The sequence below is a fragment of the Dysidea avara genome, chromosome 10, assembly GCF_963678975.1.
Source record: "Dysidea avara chromosome 10, odDysAvar1.4, whole genome shotgun sequence".
NCBI classification, from domain to species: Eukaryota; Metazoa; Porifera; class Demospongiae; order Dictyoceratida; family Dysideidae; genus Dysidea; species Dysidea avara.
This window is the reverse complement of record NC_089281.1, coordinates 20,937,831-20,960,401: the sequence shown is the minus strand read 5'-3', so window position 1 is coordinate 20,960,401 and position 22,571 is coordinate 20,937,831. Positions and strand designations below refer to the sequence as shown.

The following is a 22,571-nucleotide window of genomic DNA, read 5'->3' as shown; positions in this document are numbered from 1 at the left end:
CGGCGAATGCTATTCCCAGTTAATACCATACTCACTGCATATACTCATGCTGTGCATTAACGTTGCAATTTGTCACTATGTACTAAACACGCGTCAATAATTGGCGCTACATTGTTAACATAAATTCTAGCCAATGAAATTGTAATTTCAACTTTTTCACTGCTTCCAGTGAAATACGGGATAAATTTCACTGCTACTATTGAGACTTTTGTATGGGCAGTGAAACAGGTATGGTATTATCAGAAAAATCATATATTATTGGCTTTGTTTTTGTATATCGGTATCGGATCGGCACCATGATGAAAAAAGCAGCAGATACAGATATAAGTATGTATATGCTCATGTACACCAAATGATATTTACAAACACATTGAGTTGCATTTTCCAACATTACTGTGTTGTTATAATTGCTTCAGTGTACTGTCAACTGTTGTAGCAATACTGCCACTATAAACAAGCTAAATTGGTCCTTCACAATCATATTTCCAGTAAAAATTGTTACAAAATAGACATGCTGTACTATATCGGATTGGCTACATTTATCGGCTTGAAAATATTATCCAATATCAGTTATCAGAATATCGGCAAAATCTCGTATCAGTGCAACACTACTAATAAAGTGCACATTTTTGAGGACTTCTAATAGATCATGCATAGAATGTTTCAGAACAATTGGTAGATCTATGAAAATACAAATGTTCATTTATAAACTAGAATTATAAAGCAGCAGAGGTGATCAGCCAAGATAGCAGTGGTTCAGTGGGTAAGGATGTAGGTGTTAGGTATGAATGTCCCTGGTTCAAACTCTGGTAAGTTTTTTTGACATTTTTTGTTCACCTTTTTTTACCCCATTGTGGCTGCTCTATTAGAGTATCTCAATTCCCACAATTTTACACTCGTTTGGTTTTTGCTTTATAATTTTGTAGCTGTAACTCTATTGGCATTGAAACTATCAAAAAGGCACTGCTATGATAATCGACCTATGTTCACACTGATTTTGAAGTTCTTCCCATACTTGATTTACACCCTGTAGCTATGACAAAAGTTTGATCTTTTTTACATGAATAAATGATCATTAAACTCCTTGGATATTAATCAGATTCACAGCAAACTTGGCACATGAATTCACCTTTATATGCTCTTCAATTGTGTCAAAGATTGAGGCAATCGAATTACACATTTACGTTTAATAGCAAAGTGTGCAAAAAGAAATCAAAGTCCCCGTATGGCATAAGAAGGAAAATAAAATGAAACTTTGAATGCCCATATCTCACAAATGGCTGTGTTGCAAATTTAATCAAATTTGCTGTGTGGCCTACCCTACCTTGCGGACAGCTATAATGCAAAAATGGTCTGCTTTGGAAAAGGGGTGAAGGCATTTGCAAATGCCCATCCTGAATTCGCCATTGCTTTTGTAGAATAGTTTATCTCCCAGTATGGTGCACTGGACAAAGTGGCCACTGTATAGAGTCTATGTTTTTATGAATAAGATTGTATATATAAATGCACATATTAATACTCGTATATGTAAGTACCTTAGTACATGCAGATTTGTATACTGAGAGTTCACAGAGTCAGATTCATTCATTCATTAACTTTAAAAATTGGAGATACAGTATGTAGTAAAACTTACTTCAATCCCATGAGAATAGCTGGTTACAGATGGCATATATTGCTATAGACCAGGAACACTCAAACCTTTTGTTCAAAAAGTTTGATGCACAACTATTTTTTGTCACTTTGATTGGACAGTAAGAAATTCAACAAGTAATAAATTGACAGATCTGACCAATGTAAACTAGCCAAGGTGCTTTCTCAAAGTAACAGTCATTAAAATTTGCTCTACGGTTCGAAGTCAGAGAGAGAGAGAGCAGTTATGTCAACGATGATGGAAAGGACAAGCTGGTGATATGAAGCCTCTTTTATGCTCATTTATCAACTGAAGTGAAATGGGATTATCCTTGAAATTATCCATAACGTATAGTGTAGTGCACATGAGCCTGAATAAATATCTTTTCTTTTAGTTCAGTGCTTATTACTTTACTATAATTATAACTGATTGCAAATTGTAGGTACAGTATGCTTTGCCGGTTTTATGGTAGAATATCCCACCCTTGCATATAATATATGCCCAGATTATAAATGCAAGTCCTTCGACAGCACTCAGTGTTTCTTTTAAACCTGATTGGTGTTTTTGATAACTGGCTCATCACAGATGTGGTGGTGTACGCCAGGGGCGGCTCCAGGGAGGTTTCTGAGGTTTCCGGAAACCGGTCATGTTTAGATTGAGATACTCTAATATAGCAGTCAATCACCCTAATAAAGCAGTCTCAGTATTTAGAGCAGCAGTGTAGCAAGCTATGTAGTGGGGAATAATGAAGATTCAACAGCTTTAATTAACTTTTAAACCTGAGTACCTTAATATCTTTTCATTGTCTGTGCCATGTTATGCTTAAGATACTACCTGTAGCTTCTTCTATAGCTAATTCATTAGTTGGTAAATTTTTGCAGAATACTTCAGGACCCCCTAAACCTACCTCCAGCATCCCAAATGGCAAGTATGTTGGCTTTAGCTGAGGCTACATTAATTTTGGCAAGTGTATCTATAGCCTTACCTCTCCTGTTATACATACTAGTGCTCTAAGTAAATTCTCTATGCTAGCTATTAATCATGAGCACTCATAATATTATTATAGCAATGGTAGGAAACTCTCCAATAGAAAAACTTTCCAATAGAACAACACAATGGATATGTTTATTAGATAAGAAATTGATGCATATGTGGTGAAGATGTAGTGACTATACAAAACGAATTTTTGCAAGCTGCAGCCAAACATTAAAGTTGCAATTTCCACCAACTGTCCTAAGTGAACACACTGTATGGGCTTCACTGAAAGCATAATAATATTATGTGCATGTCGCTATGTCAAGTTTCATATGAGCACATACAAAAAATGAAACCTATTGTTGTGTACCAAACTTTAGGATGTGTAAACTGCAGCATCACAGACAATTGGACAGTATTATTATCTAGTGTTACTATTTCAGAATCATTTACAGAGTATATATCACCGCCAGCAAAACTCAAATTCCATATAGCTAATGGATGAAATCCTACACCTCTGACTATCAACATCATTCACCACCAGACATATAACTTGACATCATTCACAAAAACTGCCTCAACCTTGGTGTATTTCATTATCGAAAATATTTTGCTTATTGCTAACAATAAGTGCACTGTTTGCATTGTTAATTGATCTGTCCATCTTCTTGTTTTGTAAAATAGCACCAAAATTTAGTCAGTTTTATACCATGCAATTAGATAAATGACATCACCTAGCCTTTCAGCAGTCTGCATGCTGTTTGGTTGGATTGCAATAAGCTAATGCATATAGTGTTAATTAATAGTTAACCAGAAAAATATGCACAGATTGTCTAACAGCAATGGCAGATCCAGGATGGGGCATTTGGGGCAGATGCCCCCCCCCCCCCCCCCCCCCCCCCCCCAAGGAGCGAGCCATACTTCTGACAAAAGTGCTAAGCTTTGCAGGCTAAGATCAGTTTATAAAACTCATGAAAATATGCACATTTTACTAGCATTTATTACAAATTCGTCTGAAAATAAAGCAAACCAAAGTCAAGCTAGCTGTGAAAGTCACCCAGCTTCGTGCGTACTAAAGCGCCTCTAAAAATAATTATCGTATTACTGTTGTTTAAGACATTCAGAGCCTTTAAAACATCTTTTAAGACTTCACAACCATCTGCAACCAAAATGGCAAAATTCAACAGTGAAACACTACTAAGAGGTGATTATTTGCTGCTTCATAAATCCAGCAACTAACAAGAGAATCTGGCTCTCCCCAACCACCTACAACTTAGCCTGTTTGTGCCCCTCCCCTTGCCAGCTCCTGGATCCGCCCCTGTAACAGGCGCATAAGGTTGCACACACTTGCATTTTAAAGTTCAGCTGTCTATAGACCAGTAAAATTAGACTAGACTACAGTTACAGTAGTAGCTGACAAAAATTGAGAGCCCTGAATATGTCTGTGGTATATGAAGTAGTGGTCAAATATCTAATCAGTTGAAAAGGGTGTCTGAGCAAAATGTATGAGTCCAGTAGTCCAGCCCAGTGAATTGATACACCCAACTGATTATATCTATTGCTATATGTTGAACACATAGAATATATTAGTCTCATGTAGTTAGACCACTCCTCTCCACCCACAACTAAAGCAGTGTGGTCATGCAGACTTTGCCTAGCTGTATCGGTTATCATTGGATGGAATATCAACTGTACAACTTATACCCCATGATACAAATAGTTTAATGGTAGTCTTATAATTATAATGGAGATTATTCCAAGAGAGAGAAGTTTGACTGTACAATGGACAAATTTAATTCAATATAATAATAATGTTCATTTAAAAGTCACTAATATATAGCTACTTTCATTTAAACTCAGTGGTGTAGTTACTGCACAGAATTCACGATTAATTGGCAAATTATACCTGCTCATACAAGTTGTTGTTACGTTAATTGCACACAATGCTAAGATAAACAGGCAGTCCAAGTAGACAATACCACCTGCATATTTTACATTCATTTTAGCAGAAGTACAACAAGTTGCTCAAATTCGTATGTGCAAAAAAAGAATAAAAAACCCATGGCCAGTGATATAGTATACAACTGTTGGGGGATGTACTTGCTCATGCAACTCACTTTTCATTAATAATATTATTTACAATGCTCACATATTTCACTATAAACACAACATGAATTGAAATGAATATACACAACAGTATAATTGTGTCACAGAAAGTATTTGATGTAACTACTTAAAGGATGAATTGTTTGTGGTCTTGTGCTTAGTAAGAAAATAGGTATCATTCTTGGATCCGGATCTTTACTTCCAATCTTTTTGATATTTATACATATCTTACTGGAAGATGGGGTTACTTTAATGGATGTGATGGACTGGCATTCAGCAGGCTGTGTATCTGATGAGTGTGAATGGGATGACAAACTTGATCCACACATGGAGGTCGATGACTGCTTGTTGAATGGCTACCAACCAGGCAACCACTCATCTCACTCCAATTTCTTGATTTACATGCAAAATAAAAAGCAAACTTCTTGTTCTTCACCAGCAGTGCATTTGGCTTTTCCCTTTCTAGCCTGGATGCATTGCAGTGATGCGTCCTGCATAAAGATCAATAGCATGAGGAAGTTTACTTACAGTGTGAGCAAGTGTAATAGTTGTCTACAAGAGAGTTGTGGGTGAAGCACTTGTGACCTCATGTGCTTTTTTGTGTCATGGTGCAGGGGCGTATGGAGAGGGGTTTCCAGGGGTTTCAGGAAACCCCTTTGGATTTTACGCACTACTTGAAACATTAAGAAATTGAAACTTCAGATTTCCAGAATCTGGAATCTATCAGGAACAGGACACATTTTAAACTTTTATCTTAGTTAAACAATAGTTTCTCACATGATAGCAACACTGTACTTATAGCATTGTTCTGAATTATGATTTATCTAGATACTCTAATAAAGCAGTCAGGCAATATAGCTAAACTACTCTAATATAATACTCACTTAGCTGTAATGGAAACCCCTTTTCAAAATTCCTGCGTATGCCTAAATTATTGTGATTTCTTTTGACTTGATTTGTGCACCACTAGGCTCCAGCCTATCATGCTGGCACAATTTGGAGCATGATAACTAAAGTGAATGGTGCTAACATGATATATGGTCAGAGAATAAGTTACTATCGCTAGTGAAAATGCTTGTCAAGGATTAAATCTAACTAAGTAATAGAACACCTAATGATTCTAATAGAATACAATTTTTACTAGATATGGCTACTTTATTAGAGCACATTGATGTAGAACTTCCAAATGTGTTTTTCTATGGGAAACAATGTCTCAACAGCTGCCAACAGATAATTAGCTATACAGAAAGTGAGGATTTTGTAAATAAATTTAGTGAGCATAATAATATTAATTTTGAGCATATTAGGTCAAGTTATCAATTGTTGATATTGTGTGTTTTAGTAGCTACTCGTTTTTCAGTTGCCGACAATCCTTCCTATAGTGTGAACCTGTATAATCTATGCTATAAATGTAGGGCTAGCTAAGAGAGTTTAGGACTTGTGAAATGTTAGATCTAGCTTTTGACGCATGCCTCTGGTTTAATTATATCAGATCACAGCTGGATCAGATCTGGGTCCTATACTATTCAGGCCAGCAGGTCAACTGGGTCAGCAGTGTTGACCCACTTACAACAGTGGCACACATAATGGCAAGCAGTACTAGCTAGCTATATGTTTTACACATGAAAGTTTAAACATTTTGGAGTGTGCACATACTTGCATTCAGTGTGCACAAGACTGCAGTTAGCTGACAAGAATTGAGAACCCTGTCTAGCTCTGGTGTCCGGCAGTGTCTGGTGTGGTATATGAAGGGTATCACTCTTTTCACCCTATTTGAGAGCAACAACTACAGTAGGAAGTCTGGATGTTTTTGAGCTTATATATTACGTAAGGGTTATGAAAGGTGAGTAAAAAATGGGCGCATTTTTATTTAGGACAGTGCTAATCTGGCAGCGCGCCGCCAGACTAGTTAGTTGACACGTATGCACCTGGAGCACGTGATTAAATAGAGTAGGCTTTGAATAGAGTTGTGTTCAGGGCGAAGTCGAAGATGTCCAAGATTGGTCACGCGAAAGCACCGATGATATATTTACCGGTTGTATTTGTTGTGGGTGGAGTTCTAACCGTACCAGCAAATATTTGTGCACGACTTGCTAGCTACTGCTGGGGGCTACACCCTCGACAGCTCGACGTATGATATCCCATGTGTCGTGTTGTTGGGTGATCGTGTATATCCACTTAGCAACTGTACCTTGATGAGAAGACCACAGCCTCCAAGCTAATGGCACCAGGGAAAGGTACCGTGCGTCACTACAACCTTGACCACAACAGGTTGTGTACAATCACTGGACTGGACTACTGGACTCAGTTTTTCTTCTTTCTATTTTAGCACATACGTATTTGGGCAGCTACATTGAGTATAAAATATGCAGGTAAACCTGTTTGCTTGGTACTGCTTAGGAATGTGTGCATTTTTCGCATAACAACTCTCTTGGTATAATCTCCATTGTGTGACTACCATTTGTCTTATCGTGAAGTACAAACCATACACTACATGTGTATGTAGTGTTGTGGTAACCATGCATCCTAAATACAAGTTATAGTTGAGTCAGCTAAATTAAGTGGTGACAGTTAGGCCAATGAAACTTGATTAGCAGTTTCTCGTCATCGCCCGCATGCTTTTGAGACACCCGCATGGAATTTCATTATTGGTATTTCAGATCGAAATACTCTAATAGAACAGTCACTTTTACTCTAATAGAGCAATCAGCTATACTCTAATGGAAAAATCACTTGTTATAGATTAGTAACGTACTTTAGCTATTTAATGCAAGAGTAATCAGTGTAGATCTCACTGCTTTTTTGGCAGAAATCTTCATGTTTGGATGTGTGTTGTACTTTTGGAAAAATAATGAATAATAACTGCCCGCCCGCATCAAATTTTCAAAAATCTGAGCGAGAAACTGGTAATCAAGTTTCATTGGCCTTAAACTGTTTGATATATTCTATGGCTGATACATAGCTGCAGCTGGGCAATGTTGACGATCAGATCTTTCTTTGTGTGTGTGTGTATGAGTTTCTTTATGTACAGGGGAGTGGTCTAACTACATGAAACTAACATGCTTATAACCAGTTAAAAGGGAAAATACGCAAGTCCAGTCCAGTGATTGTATGCAACCATACAAAACATGCCGTATGGCCTAAATTAGTATTTCAGAGGGGGGATTTTTTGTGATTTTGGGGGTTATAATACCAGTGAAATTTTTATCCTTGAAGTATATAGACCTCCATATAATGGAATGCATATTTGGAGTGTTTGCAAATCCACGAATAATTTATTTTTAGCAATATTGCTCAACAAAAATTTGCTCCTTGAAAAGGGTATCAGTTAATTAGGAGCTGCAATAATGGAGTACATTACCATAAGTACTGATGAAATTTTGTTAATTGACTGAGCTACTGCTTATCATTTAGGTATAGCTATTATAGAACATGTTGAGGACAATCTGACTAGATTGTGTGACTGGCTGGATAAAACCTCCAGGTCCATACCACATGTGTTGCATTAGTGTGTGGAATGGCCAGTCATATCAAATATGTTTAGATTGGCCGCTAATTCCAAATTTTAGTCTCAAGATGTCGTCTTAAGAACTGCCGTACTTGTACATCTAATTTTAATAAAATGAGGTGACTATCAATGAAGTCCTGAAGTACCTATCTATAAAACACCCATCAGTAGGCTTACCAATGAGGTATTACTGCATTGGTTAATATCTCTTACTATACCAATTAAATGTTTTTTAGTAACCCAACTTTGTTAGAGTACACAATGGCAACACTGAAGAATTTACTATCTCACAATCAGTTCATGAGTCAACCACTACTACATAGCTAAGGTATGTCTTGTAATATACTGGTGTCTTATCATCATGTTTGTCTGTGTGTAGGTGTTGTGTACGTGTACCATGGCTACTGTGTTATGCGTGGTGGATATTAAGGTATGTACAGGTGTATACATGTAGGTGTGTCTGTTTTTTCTAAACATCAACTGCAGTGTATAGAGCAAGTAGTATGTAGAATATTTAATATTTTTTGTGGCTTATTCGATGATCACTTATTGGAGCTTTTCATGTATGTCAATTATCAGTACCTAGGTACGTACATAACTAGTTAACTATTCACTACTAAAAATTGGTGGTGTTTTAAAGTCTTTACAACACCTGTCCTTTGTAATAAAGTTGGAATCATCTTTCAGTTGCTAGGGCACATCATCTTGTTCTTATTAGTCAAAGTAGAACAGTTTTAAAAAATAGATTTGTGTGCGTACGTATGTACAGTATTTCAGATTTTGATTGTACAGCACTTATAATTTGTAATTGTTTAGCTTTGCTGTCTGCCCTTTCCCCCCCAAATAATGATAATAATAATGTGTTTTGTATTTTATAATTTTAGTAGCATGTGTATTTAATTTAATTATAGGGAGGCCAGGAGAAACTTTTAACCAATTACATTGATCTGTTGTTTACCACTATTGAATTGGTAAGTGTAGGACTCCTTATGCAGCACAAAGAGGATGGTATATGTGTATGTTGATACATTCTAATTTTGTTTGCTGCTAGTCTGTCTGTACGTACCTATAATTAATTTGTCATTTTACTCTAGTGGTTTTTAAATTAGGTGCCCGCCTAGATGTGTGTATGTATGTACCTGGTTTGCTGCAATTTGTTAGGAAAAATCGTGTGTCTGCATTTGCCTGTCCTTTGGTGTGAGTAACTTAACTCATGACGAATGGTCACAAAAAATCAAATACACACATTGTTATTTGCAGTCTGTAGACATCAATACCTTGATTGTAATGTCAAGCACATACGTTTTAGTGAATTGTGTGTTAATGTCTTGTTATACTACTGTTACAGGTCACTAGTGACCATACCAGGATGGTGAGGATGGCTGCATGTGAGTGCCTGAAAGAATTAGAGATGAAATATCCTGTAAGTAATTGTGTGTGTGTGTGTGTGTGTGTGTGTGTGTGTGTGTGTGTGTGTGTGTGTGTGTGTGTGTGTGTGTGTTCTGTACAATGACACTGATGTTGTAATGTACCTACAGGGGTTATTGTCATGGAAACTTACTCAATTACTTGACTTGTGTGCTGAGGAAAATTCTCTGATATAACAACACTACATGGTGGGTGGGTATTATATAGAATCATACTTGACACATTGTGATATCAGACACTGGCTTCCACTGTGCTGCATCATGCTGTGTTGAAGATGATTGATGACTTGAAGTACTATTGTGTACTTTGAGATTTACACTGTGTAAATTATGTATACTTGTAGCCGAGATGTAAATTGTGAGAAGAGTTTTGGTCAGCCACGAGATCTAGTGGTATGTAAGTGTAGTTAGTTGTGTAGTATTATGATGTGTTGTGTACTTATAGCCATACTCACTACCTTCAGTGGATCATCTCAAGACCTCAACTGAACTATTGATCAATGTGAGGAATTGGGTTTGTGTGTATCTGTGTGAATTGAGCATAATCAGTTACATGGGTACTATATTTAAAATGTAACTGCTGAATAATTTACTCTTGGTAGCACTCTATTATCAAGAGTAAATTTACTCTTGGTAGCACTAATTTAAATATTGAGCAAGGATGCATAAAACTGCCAAGCAGTATTACAGATTGGGTGCCTATATGACAGACAATTCCCCATTACAACCTCCAGAGAACAAGTTGATGGAGTTGATTGATACAGATGAGCTGAAGAGGGGTGTGTCTCTGATGATGGATCACCTGAACTTGGCCACACCCCCAGTAATGGTCCATACTGTTAGAATGGAATAATGGTTTAATTGTGAGTTGTTGGTTGTCAAGTTAGAATTTATAACCACCTGCTCTAAGATACTCTCTAGTTGATGTTAGTATTGTACAGAGAGATGGGTTTGTCCGGTCTAGTTACTTTCAACATGCGCATTTAATGTATGCATGTATGTATGTATGTATAACTACTTGTGTTAGTGTATGTATTTTTTTGTGTTTAAACAGTTGATGAGAGCTGTACACTTGTCAGGCATATCTGCTATGGTGAGTAGTGATCATTGTAGTGATGTGTGTATGACATGTTACTGGTGTAGACATTTAAGTCTTCACATACATGCATGCATGCATGCACCACGAACACATGCATGCACACACACACACACACACACACACACACACACACACACACACACACACACACACACACACACACACACACACACACACACACACACACACACACGCATGCACATCACTTACATAATGTTCAAATATTTGGCACTCTCAAGGAGATCATGTGTCACTACAGGTGTTGTTTGGGAGTGAATTGTGTAATGCTAGTGAAAATGAACTAATACTTAAGAGGTAAGCTATAAACTGTAGTTGGACCATAGATACTAGAGACTTGGACTCTGTGTGTCATGTTATGTACTACCAATGTACATACTGTAGATTATTGTGAGTATACTTCCAGGAATATCATAATAGCTACTCATCCTTCATTGTCCACCCACCACAAGCTGGTCACATTTAACTGGCTCCTTCACTACCCACTCAAAACAGGTACACTACATGTGATATGAGGTGTACTGTGTGTGTACCAGGTACTCAGTGGTAACAGGACTCCCATACAATACAGCCTACCATACATCATTGACTACAATGATCTTGCTACTTTATTCCCTACCGGTTTTGATCATGTTGGTAAGTCAATTACACAAGTCATAATGTTTAGAATTGTTGTTAAAAGAAGGTTCTAAACTACTGCTCTTTGGATTAGTTTGCAAGTTACTTCACTCATTACTTAGTAACATGGCCTATGTAGCTTCAGTCACATATTGTAGTGCAATATACACTGCCCTTCTCTTGTACTGTTGTTGTATCACCAGTAATTGTGATAGAGGGAGTTTATGTCAAGTGTCAAGTACAAAGATTATACTCATGAGTGACTGAGAGTACGTTGTGTTTAGTAACACTAGGACAGTCTGTATGTTATATTAGGACATTTATGTAATGAATGACACAATGTTGTAATTCTCAGATATTGTGGCTGCTAAACTGGATGCACTCAGTCAATGCTTCACTCTAGGGACAACTAATGGTCAGTACATATCATGTGTTGTGAGTGTTGATAGTGTGTGTGTCCCTTCAGACTCTTCCTCTGCTACTCTGATGAGCTGTTTGATGGGCCTACAGAAGGCAGTTTATCATGGAGTATTGGGACCTCAGCCAGTCACTCTCTACCGTACACTCTACATTTACTACAAGCGACATCACAACAGTGTACTCCAACAAGATATCTTCTGGTAAGTGGTACAATTATTGGATGTCCCAATTTGTGGGCATATATACACTTGTATGAGACGATATATCTTCCGATATTGAGACGATATGCAACTACTCTAGTAGGGCTGAAATGATCATGGTTTTTTAGTACAGTGAAACCTGTCTAATCAGGTCACTGCATAAAGAGGTCACCTGTCTAAACTGGCCATTATAAAAATCCACACATGTGCCAACTGTGTACAAAGTGACCTACTTAATGCAGCCACCTCCTTAATGAGGTCAGAAAATTTTGTCCCTATGATGACCAGAATAGACAGGTTTCACCGTATTCGAGTACTCTCTAGAGTTAACGATCAAGCACTCACAAATACTAGCTACTTGTAGTCATACTCATTTGACATATTTTATAGCAGTTTAAAGCTTTTTAACTTTTTCCCAGGTGTACTCTGTATACCAGTGTGTACCAATGACCATATACAATAAGACATCGAGATTGGGAGAATGGGCTGGAGCGCTGTAGCCTTAAGACCTGACCCTTAATTTATCTCACGCCACCCTCCAAGATTGGGTCATGGTTACAGGTAAATGTGTACCCCAACATCTATGATAAGGCTCTGGTTGGTGTATTTGGTGGTATGCCAACTTACCCATAAGCTATACTTCCAGAAGACTAGCAATTACATGCCACCAAATAATATTATATGTACCGTGACTCCAGTCCATTCACCCACCAAAGCAATTGGACAATTGCATTTAGATTGACTGTGAAGATTTACGGCGACTTTTGTGGGAGGTCCAGTGAAGCTGCCAGTGGAGCTGGAACCAACCAATGTGGGCATTGGAAAGCTGCATGTATACATGAGCCTGACACATCTGCAAGTTACACTTAAACATTCCCAATCCCACAACAGACCTGTTTCACCATTCCACAAAAGTGCCACATGAGGACATCTGTCATTGCTAATATGCTTAGCCTCTTTAAGGGTTTAGGGTGGGTACCAACCTTATGCAGGATAGAGTATTTGTTTTCCTGGCTATATACGTTGTGAAGCAAGGCTCTCTAACTTTTCTTTCTATTTTTTTTTTTTGACCTTGAATGATGAGCTATAGATGCTAACAGTTAGAGAAGATGTCAATATCTTCTGTGGTTGTTGTAACTGTAGTCACTCCATGTCTATCTTGATTCATAGAAATGCCAGGCAGGTAGTGGACCCCAAATTAATTTAATTGTGATTGGTCTAGCAGGATCATGAGGCTGTAGATTGTGGACATGCAGTAGCTTCTGGTCTTGCCTTGTGCAGGTCCCTTGCCACCACCTGCAGTACAAAATCATCAGTGTCCAGTCCTTTTGCTTAAAATCTGAACACTAGGCCAGACATTTTAAGGGTAGCCGACCTTCTTCATTAGATTGATTCGATACCTAGCAAATGCTGAGCTGCACAGCCTGGGATCATCCTGTGTACTTTGCTTTTAGACTCCAGGAGCTACTAGAATAGCCATGTCATTTTTCAATGTGTGTAAGACAGCTGTGTTTCTACCATTTTCACTGCTCAAAATAATGTTCCACGATCAGACAATTTCTGTTATTTTATTGCTGGAGAACAGCCTTACAAAGACAGTAGTAATATTTAATGTGGCATCTCAAGCTAACTTTTGAGGTTTGTACACCAACCTACTTGTACTTGTCAGCTATGAAATATGTTGAAACCTGTTTTTCTGCTTGGACTACAAACAGTACATACATTATGTTATGACATTGGTTATACTACTTTGATTTGTGCACTGAAAAACTCTGAACTGGTACTAGTACATCAGTACATTTTAGTGCTTTGTCCAGGAACAATCCGTGTTGTTCTGAAAGTTTGACAATATGCTCAAAAAAATAAATAAATAAAAATTATCGGGAGCCCTGTTATTATACTCCCGCACAAGGAGATCCACAATCAGTTACCATTTTTCTGGTTTACTTTGCTTAGGCATTAGTCTCAAGGAAACAACCTTTTGACATTGCACCCACAAAACACTTTTACCTTCTTAATAGTGCCACAAGTCTTGCTAGATAGCCAATCGCTTTGCTTTGATATGTTGCAGTCTATATTTACCATTTTCACTGCTTGAATTAACGTTCCACAAATCACACAATTTCTGTTATTTTATTGCTGGAGAACAGTCTTACAAAGGCAGTATGCCACAAGCTTTATCTCACGCACACTTTTGAGGTTTGTACACCAGCCTACTTGTGCTTGTCAGCTATTAAACATGTTGAAGCTTAGCTTAAAGCCCCTGCTTTCCTGCTTGGACTACAAACCGAATGTACATTATGTTATGACACTGTTACACCACTTTTGGTTTGTGCACTATCAGAACTGGCACTAGTACACTTTTGTGCTTTGTCCAGACCAACTCCATGTTGTACTGACAGTTTGACAGTACACTCAAAAAAAAAATATATATATATAGGAGCCCTGTTATTATACTCCAGCACAAGGAGATCAGCAATCAGATACCTTTTTTTTTGTAGGTAGTAGCCTCAAGGAGACAACCCTTTGGCATTGCACCCACAAAACACTTCTACCTTCTTTATAGTGCCACAAGTCTTGCTAGATAGCCCAATCACTTTGCTTTGATATGTTGCCGTCTATATTTGTGGTAGATGATTCTTGTGCATCCAAATAACCAACTACTGTCTGGGATATAATTAGCAACTGAGATATCCATGATCTGATAGTTCCCATATCCACTGCTCCAAACAGAGTGAGGGTAGACATCCCATGATATAGGAATCAGTGGCTGCAGCCCTGTTTACTGTCCCATACTCATAGGTGATTCATGTACACATGATGGTGTTCCTTCTGAGAGAATATGACGTCCCAGATAAGCAAGGAGAGACCTGATAAATTACACACCCTGAGGTGGAAAGCCAGGCCTCTCCCTAATACCATACCCTACTAGTCCTGAAGATCCACTCATCTGGTCTGGTAGCTAATAAATACCGCATAACTAAGGTTTTTTGTTTTTTTTTTTTGAAACAAACGAACAGCCAGGACCAGTTGGGTATGGCATTATCTTGGATAATCATACACAATTGAAGCATAATTCAATGAACATAGCAACCACTGAGACGGGGATTCCTGTAATGGCTACTACTGACTTGTTGAGTCTGCTTCTATGCAAAATTAAAGCTTGCAGCAGCAGCAGAAGTTGAACTGTGATTGCTGATAACCCCAATAACAGGTTGGTGGCACCACCTGTATGTGCTGACCGAAAACATCAGTATTTTTTGCAGCCAACTTACCATTTATGAATGATATAGCTTGCTACAAGCCTCTAACTGCCAGGCAACACTATGGGTACACCCCTACAAGCTAGTAGATACATCCCTGTCATACGGCAAGCTGGTAGTTACACCCTTACCATACAACAGGCCGGTAGGTACACCCCTACCATATAGCAAGCTGGTAGGTACACCCCTACCACACAGCAAGCTGGTAGTTACACCCTTATCATACAACAGGCCGGTAGGTACACCCCTACCATACAACAGGCCGGTAGGTACACCCCTACCATCTAGCAAGCTAGTAGTTACACCCTTACCATACAGCAGGCCGGTAGGTACACCCCTACCATACAGCAAGCTGGTAGTTACACCCTTACCATACAACAGGCCGGTAGGTACACCCCTACCATACAGCAAGCTGGTAGGTACACCCCTACCATACAGCAAGCTGGTAGTTACACCCTTACCATACAACAGGCCGGTAGGTACACCCCTACCATACAGCAAGCCAGTAGGTACACCTCTACCATCTAGCAAGCTAGTAGTTACACCCTTACCATACAGCAGGCCGGTAGGTACACCCCTACCATATAGCAAGCTAGTAGTTACACCCTTACCATACAGCAAGCTGGTAGGTACACCCCTACCATATAGCAAATGGGTAGGTACACCCCTACCATACAGCAAGCTGGTAGGTACACCCCTACCATACAACAAGCTGGTAGATTCATCCTTACTATACGACAAGCCAATAGTTACACCCCTACCATACAGCAAGTTTGTAAATTGTACACCTGGTCAGTAATATTCTTTACTAGTTGAGCCCCGAAAGGTGAACACCGTAGTGCATGAGGTGTTCACAACAAATGTTATTGACTATTGGCTAATAATGAAGAGTTTGTCCATAAAAAATTGCACTGGTCAGCGTAAACAACACTTCTAATTCTAAGATGTAGCATTTGGGGTGCTCGTTTACATACATACATACTGTACTTTATGCTTGAATTTCTGATAAAACTTGTGATAATTCTTAGCATTCACTACATTCTAAGCCAACTATTTGTATTTCATGTCTATAAATCACTGCTCTCATTCTGTGATTATTGAGTGAAATCGACTCTACGCTAAACAAACGATAACACAATGAAAAACTCCAAAGTACTTAAATGCATCTGTACCTGTGAAATGTATCTCGCAGCAACTTAAAACAAATTCCCACCGGTTAAGAGTGTGTACTATTTCACCTCAGGCTGTTTAAAATCTAAGAAACTCTTGGTAGAGTGGTAAAAATATTTGTTTGCTGCTCCGTCTTTTAAAAGTAAGATGTTCTGCAACTTGAGAACAAACACAAGCTGTGTTTACCATGAGTCTAGGTGTACCCCTGATCACTGGGAAGGTGCACCCCTACATACAGTATCCCTGTAGGTACACCCGTATCATAGAGCAAATTAATCAGTAGGTACATCCCTACCATACAGCAAAGTAATCAGTAGGTACATCCCTCTAACATCAAGGGAGAATTATGACACCAGCAGCTTAACTGACCTCACTTCGAAGTCCTAAGCCAAGAATACATTTCTCCAGAAATTTAATTATCACATCACAGTACTAACCATCTTGTTAACCACCTCATTGCCTTAAACAGGAAGTGAGGTGTTATCTCCATCAGTGTCATACTCCTCTACAGAATGTATTTCTTATGCTATCTCAATGAAATGCATGCATTATCTAGGTGCATTACCTGTCTGCTGGCTCTCCTATGCTGGATCTCCTTGGCTTATGCGAGACAACAAGCATGTGGCTGTGGTGTGCCAAGCCTTGTAACTAACTATAAAAGCTTAATAGTACCCTACAGGCTACCTACCTGCATTAGTGTACATACATGACTTTCAGCTGCGGAGTTGAACAAACTGCTGTAGTTGTGACTCAGACATAAGATATACTTGCTGCCATAGTGGCATCTAAATGGCAAGCTGAAAGTGCATGCCTACCACAGCCACATTATCTCCATGATGTCATCCTGTGATGGATGGTCTTGTAGCTCAGTGGAGATAGATTAATGACAATGTTGTAGTAATACTCAGCTGCTCCCATACTTGATGAGTTCCTGTACTAGCTTTAATGTCAACTAAATAACACTAAGCTTTAATATCAACTCAATAAAACTTTGCCAGCACTGCAAACAATTAGTGATACTGCTGCTCCTTAGCTGCCACTGCTACCTTGCTATAGCATAGAATGATCTAGAACAGGAAGGCTGCTACACAGGTACCACCTCAAACCTGTTGTTGATACCTTCTAATGCATACCACAATACATAGTGACCAAGCTAACCTTATTGTTAGTTGTTTACGGACACCTTGCCTGCATAGTGTTTAACCTTAGTCCCATAGACTAATGTTGCTATGGCCACCTTCAAGTTAACACTGTATTCAAGTAACACAACAATGATACACACACTGTATTACAGTACTGATGTTAGTGTTCCTGAACAAGAAATTATGCCAATCAAACTCTATAGCCTTCATTTTGTCACTCCCTGATGGCGAATGCATCATGTGAGCTGGGTAATGTGATCTTAATGAGTAATTTTACTATCTGAGTACCAAAATCCTTAACGAGTATTTGCAGTATTTTCCAGCCCTATACTCTAGTGCCCTACGTGGAACAATGATTTTCGTGGATGTATTCTAATGCAACATTCATTCATTCATTACTACAATATCACAGGTTACTGATCACTGTGGTGATGCAACATCCAAAGTATACCTCACACACTATCAACTTCATCAGAGCTGTGGCCAGATTTCAACCCAAAAGGTAACACCAACACAACACAAAATGTGGAGTATTGCATACTTGTACAACAATGTACATACCACAAGGATGTCGGCACATCAATAATAATGTACCAATAATGCACAGTGACTGATACGCACACACACACACACACACACACACACACACACACACACACACACACACACACACACACACACACACACACACACACACACACACACACACACACACACACACACACACACACACACACACACACACACTTTAGTCTATTGATTACCACAAGACTTACCAGTGTGTGTATTATTTGTTGACAGTGATTTACCAGTTAACCTGTTATCAGCTCTCAATGATCAGATTATGAGTACTCCAATGCAGTCAGTTTTGATGAACTTGTCTTACCACATTGTAATGTTGGAGACTGCAGCACTGTATCCTCAACTCAGTCCCTTGGTATGTATAGCAGTGTTGGCAGAGGAGTATGCTCTACTGTAAAGCTATAACACTGTAGAGTTGTGTAGAGCAGCCATGCAGTACTGCCATTTGTTTCTGTGAAGCTGCCTAGAAATGTCATTATAGACCCATTGTATAAATTTATGTGGTATTGATGGAGCAAACTGGAGTGCTTACCAAATGGTTTTCTTATGCACCTGTCAAAGTTTTGCCCCACCTACCTCCATGTGGGCAAACAAGGGCATAATGAGGAAACTAGACAAAAATATAGGCCCCAGATATGGGGTTTAGGCAATGCTAGAAACAAAGGTTGAGATATTCTAATGGAGAAAGGAAGGGATTAGACGTACAATTTTGTCCCAGTGTAGGGGAATTAGACTTAGAATTTGGTCAAATCCTCCCTCCTTGCCTGCAGGGGCAAAACTTGGATAGGCGCATTATGATTAAGTCAGCATTCCTTGCTGGGCTATTTATGTATAAACCCATGCTCACAACTCACACAAATCGAAATGCCTCATAATAACTTTTATGATACCTACATAATTAAGGCTACATATGGGAGTAGGATACTCTTTCTCCCTAGAGTAATAAATAAAACTGTGTTTCTTGTGCATTTCAGGGGATTCTAAAGATACTCACCAAATTGTTGTCATCTTCAAATCTGTTATCAGAAGGGAACTGGTCGCTAGGCAACTCATTCCTCAGTATCTGTCACAAACTCATGCAGACACACAACACCAGCCTCATCTTTAAAGGTCATCATTTTCTGTTTGTATGTATTGTTTATACTGTGCACCTGTTACTGTAGACCTTTGTGAGGTGTTAATACAAATCAGTCTTCACTACTGATCCTTCAGTGCAATTTAGTGTAAAGTGATAATGTTAAATGTGACTGGGCCTGTGAAAACAGGGTGTGTGGGCACACAAAATTTGCCTACTTTTCAAACTTTCATCCCTCATTACTTTTTATTCCATTGAGCTATGGCCATACAATTTTCAGCCCCACTTGAACATTTAATAACACAAGTTACTGAATGTAAATATTTTATTCCAATGCTGAAATATGACCTGTTATGTTACAAGTATAGTTTATGCCCACATGCCCTATTTTCACAGGCCCGGTCACAAATTGTGTAATTTGATGTATTTTGCAAAATAAGTTCTCACAAACTTTCATTTATCCTCCACGTTCAAGCTTACAAGTAAGATTGGTGGTGTAGCATGTGCTCAGTCTACATGAAGGCTATTTATGCATCCAATTAATAACACTGCTCCAGCGTGCATTTTTTTTCCATAAGCTTATAGGATTTCCATTCCAAATGTTTGCAGTAATGATCATTTTATGTTGAGACACACAATGGTCATTTTTTAAAAAAAGATGACTTGATTTTGACATACTCTACATGTAAGATTTTAGGATGTCTCCTTAACTGAACAACAGACATCAGAGATCGTGCACTCTTCTACCGTCACCTCCTGCTTACAGTGTCAGAAGACAAAGTACACATATTATTAATGTAATAGTAGTATTGTTGGACATTGTTTATGTTATAGTTAACTAGTATATTGTCAATGGCATCATCTGATTTGGCAAGTGGCTCAGCAAGTCTGTCACAAATTGTGGAAGGTACGTCATGTCATATCACAAACACGCATGCACACACACACACGCACACACACACAATGTTTTCAATAGTTACACCATCATACAACTTGGTACTGAGTCATTAGAATCTTAACGTTACAATGTTTACCACAGCAAGAATATCAGACACTTCCTATCCAACTACTCCTCCTGTCCAGAACATCAGTGAAACTTTTCTTAACCTAACCAGGTATGTACATGTAGTGATAGTAATACATATCAGTTATGTTATTATTGTACTACTGGTAGGATTTGTGGTAGTAGTAAAGATCCAGTGTATTTGTTAGAGTCTGGAAATCACCATCATCAACTGGGAACTGATTGTGAGTCACACTGTGGTGATTTGTGCTTCTCTAATGTCATGAATGTATACATACATAGCACTTTATTATTTTTACTAGCAAAGCATTTACAAATATTTACCAGTTGAGATTATGGAGCTACTATGTCTGAAATATTTTTTTCTTCGTTTGTCATTAATTCTGTAGCTACATACGGATGTATAATTATATGTGTTCACTGCTGGTAGCATTAATTGAGGACTACTTAACAAAGTTGAATGAGACAGGTAGTAATCCTCCAGTGGTACAGATTCATTATCAACTACAGTTTGTAAGTTCCAATGGGTTGGTCATGTTAACATGTGAGATTGTAGGTTGACGATATACCACCAGCTGTATCAGTGCCTGCACTGGAACAAATATTTGCAGTGTCTTTGCAGTTTTCTACCATCAGTCCTTACAGGCCCATACCAGGTGTGTGTATGTTTGTGTGTGTGTGCGTGCGTACGTGTGCGCGTGTGCATAGTGTCACCAAGAGTTAATAATAGAGAGGAAGAAGTTGTGTTACCTATCTTACAGATGTACATTTATCACACTTAACTTTTAAAAAAACTGATAGTGCAGGTAACCATGTATGTGTGATGAAGGAACAGTGATGAAGTGTTCACTTCTATTATTTCCCCAATTTAGCTTATCACAATATTACAGTGTCAATTACTCCAAAGGAACCTGTTTCTACTGATCAAGTAAGTTGGACAGTTGGTTTGGTGTTACCATAACAATGACATTTTCAGTGCTGTGTTTACATCCAATGAGGGACAGACTTGTGCTACAAAGTTAGGATGTTTAGATATCAGATTTGAGGACTTGTTTCAACCAGTCCCAACTGATTTGGTAGGTAACTTGTATTTCATTCAAAATATTGTGAATATATTCCATTAAAATTCATTGGGCTAGCTAACCGTGTCATTCTTATGATTTGTAATTGGGTTATGAACTAGTGTTCTGTTTGAGGCTACTTTCTGCTGTGTGGTGTGAGAAATTTGAATAGGAGTTGTAGAATGGGATTTAGTGTTTGTATCATTTTGCATATTGAAAAATACATTGATGGTTTTGAAAGAGCTATGCTGCGAGGAAATTTTTAGATTAGTAAATACGTTTACCAGAGAATCACTCTTTCATGCCTTGTGTGTGCATTACAATATGCAAGACAAATTAAAAATTTTCTCTAGCACATTCAATTGCCCCGAGAATTACAGTCCTTGCCGGCATCACTCCATCAATACCATCTGTAGATCAGCTTGTATTTTGAAAGTATACATTTCATGTACACACTATCACAAGTTAATACTTTAACATCCTTACTAGATAACAGCTGCGTAAGTTGAGTACTGTTTATTTTGGCATAAAAAGTTGAGATCAACACTGCCATAGCTCATAACCTGATTACTATCTGGAAAATGCACACAAGAATTACATTGTTCTATCGTTGAACTAATTTACATGTACAATAACACAGGTCTCTGACATGGATGTTTTCTTTAAGAAGATGTGGGCTCACATTCGTAATAATGAATACTCTAAGTAAGAACTATCAGTTACTGAACTATACAATTTCATGTTATTATATAATGGGTGAACTACTAGGTTTAGTCCCAATCAACAAGGAGCTGCATCAGTGATAAGACTAAAAGTAGACAGTGTTAGGACAAAGGAAGTGTACAAGGAGTTATCCATGTTTACCACCAATAAGAATTCTAATGGTAGGATGGTTGAGTACACAAGTTGTGCCTCTTATCTCTCCCTCCACAGGACTGAATCACTTCCTAAAATTCCTACCACCCAAGTATCACTTGTTACTGCAACTTGATCATCACAGTGAAGATCAAAGTGTTGTGGTGTCCATAGCAACTGACTATTGGAAGATTCTTCCTCTAGTAAATAATTACTTTAGAACATGATAAAATTTATCATAACATGTACGTGACATAAAATGACAACTGTTTGACAGCCTAAATTTAATGATGGTAACATCATATAGTGCTGACGTATGGTCTTTTGTGATAGCTATGTCACCAAGTTTCTTTGCGTGTTTCTTAGTCTTGTGTGTTGAATTACTTGCATGGTAGCTA

At 38.3% G+C, this 22,571-nt stretch overlaps 2 protein-coding genes and 1 long non-coding RNA gene across 21 annotated transcripts; 2 read left to right on the top strand and 1 right to left on the bottom strand.

Annotated features, from left to right (window-relative positions):
• Positions 1-6,453: 6,453 nt before the first annotated feature.
• Positions 6,454-11,987, top strand: LOC136267916 (uncharacterized). 13 transcript variants are annotated; one of them, XR_010706822.1, is made up of 17 exons: positions 6,454-6,842; positions 6,894-6,948; positions 8,456-8,547; positions 8,599-8,649; positions 9,131-9,190; positions 9,568-9,642; positions 9,758-9,835; positions 9,883-9,938; positions 9,991-10,039; positions 10,092-10,148; positions 10,701-10,739; positions 11,005-11,060; positions 11,170-11,258; positions 11,335-11,399; positions 11,585-11,650; positions 11,737-11,796; positions 11,848-11,929. XR_010706822.1 is itself a non-coding variant. In XM_066063111.1 (17 exons), the coding sequence occupies exons 8-16, from the start codon at positions 9,833-9,835 to the stop codon at positions 11,782-11,784; spliced, it is 489 nt and encodes a 162-aa protein (XP_065919183.1). In that variant the 5' UTR covers positions 6,454-6,842; positions 6,894-6,982; positions 7,041-7,083; positions 8,456-8,547; positions 8,599-8,649; positions 9,131-9,190; positions 9,568-9,642; positions 9,758-9,832; the 3' UTR covers positions 11,785-11,796; positions 11,848-11,987. The 13 variants fall into 13 exon arrangements, 9 of the variants coding, with proteins under 9 accessions (XP_065919183.1, XP_065919186.1, XP_065919188.1 ...); XR_010706820.1 differs by having other exon boundaries at positions 11,308-11,399; XR_010706821.1 differs by having other exon boundaries at positions 11,308-11,399; positions 11,585-11,682.
• Positions 11,988-15,949: 3,962 nt separating this feature from the next.
• LOC136267918 (uncharacterized) lies at positions 15,950-17,726 on the bottom strand. 4 transcript variants are annotated; one of them, XR_010706827.1, is made up of 7 exons: positions 17,593-17,726; positions 17,123-17,540; positions 17,000-17,075; positions 16,872-16,939; positions 16,730-16,817; positions 16,621-16,677; positions 15,950-16,567 (listed from the first exon to the last, which is right to left on the bottom strand). It is a non-coding gene; the product is annotated as an uncharacterized lncRNA (long non-coding RNA). The 4 variants fall into 4 exon arrangements; XR_010706825.1 differs by having other exon boundaries at positions 16,730-16,939; XR_010706826.1 differs by having other exon boundaries at positions 15,950-16,817.
• Positions 17,727-19,215: 1,489 nt separating this feature from the next.
• LOC136267915 (AP-5 complex subunit beta-1-like) lies at positions 19,216-22,524 on the top strand. Of its 4 annotated transcripts, XM_066063105.1 has the most exons (12): positions 19,216-19,268; positions 19,322-19,381; positions 19,924-20,013; positions 20,068-20,140; positions 20,273-20,348; positions 20,408-20,481; positions 20,688-20,770; positions 20,814-20,913; positions 21,019-21,063; positions 21,130-21,185; positions 21,234-21,333; positions 21,959-22,023. In XM_066063105.1, the coding sequence occupies exons 4-11, from the start codon at positions 20,086-20,088 to the stop codon at positions 21,252-21,254; spliced, it is 510 nt and encodes a 169-aa protein (XP_065919177.1). In that variant the 5' UTR covers positions 19,216-19,268; positions 19,322-19,381; positions 19,924-20,013; positions 20,068-20,085; the 3' UTR covers positions 21,255-21,333; positions 21,959-22,023. The 4 variants fall into 4 exon arrangements, with proteins under 4 accessions (XP_065919177.1, XP_065919178.1, XP_065919175.1 ...); XM_066063106.1 differs by lacking the exons at positions 19,216-19,268; positions 21,019-21,063 and having other exon boundaries at positions 19,366-20,013; XM_066063103.1 differs by lacking the exons at positions 19,216-19,268; positions 19,322-19,381; positions 19,924-20,013; positions 20,068-20,140; positions 21,019-21,063 and adding exons at positions 22,087-22,202; positions 22,252-22,524 and having other exon boundaries at positions 20,282-20,348.
• The last annotated feature ends 47 nt before the right edge of the window (positions 22,525-22,571 follow it).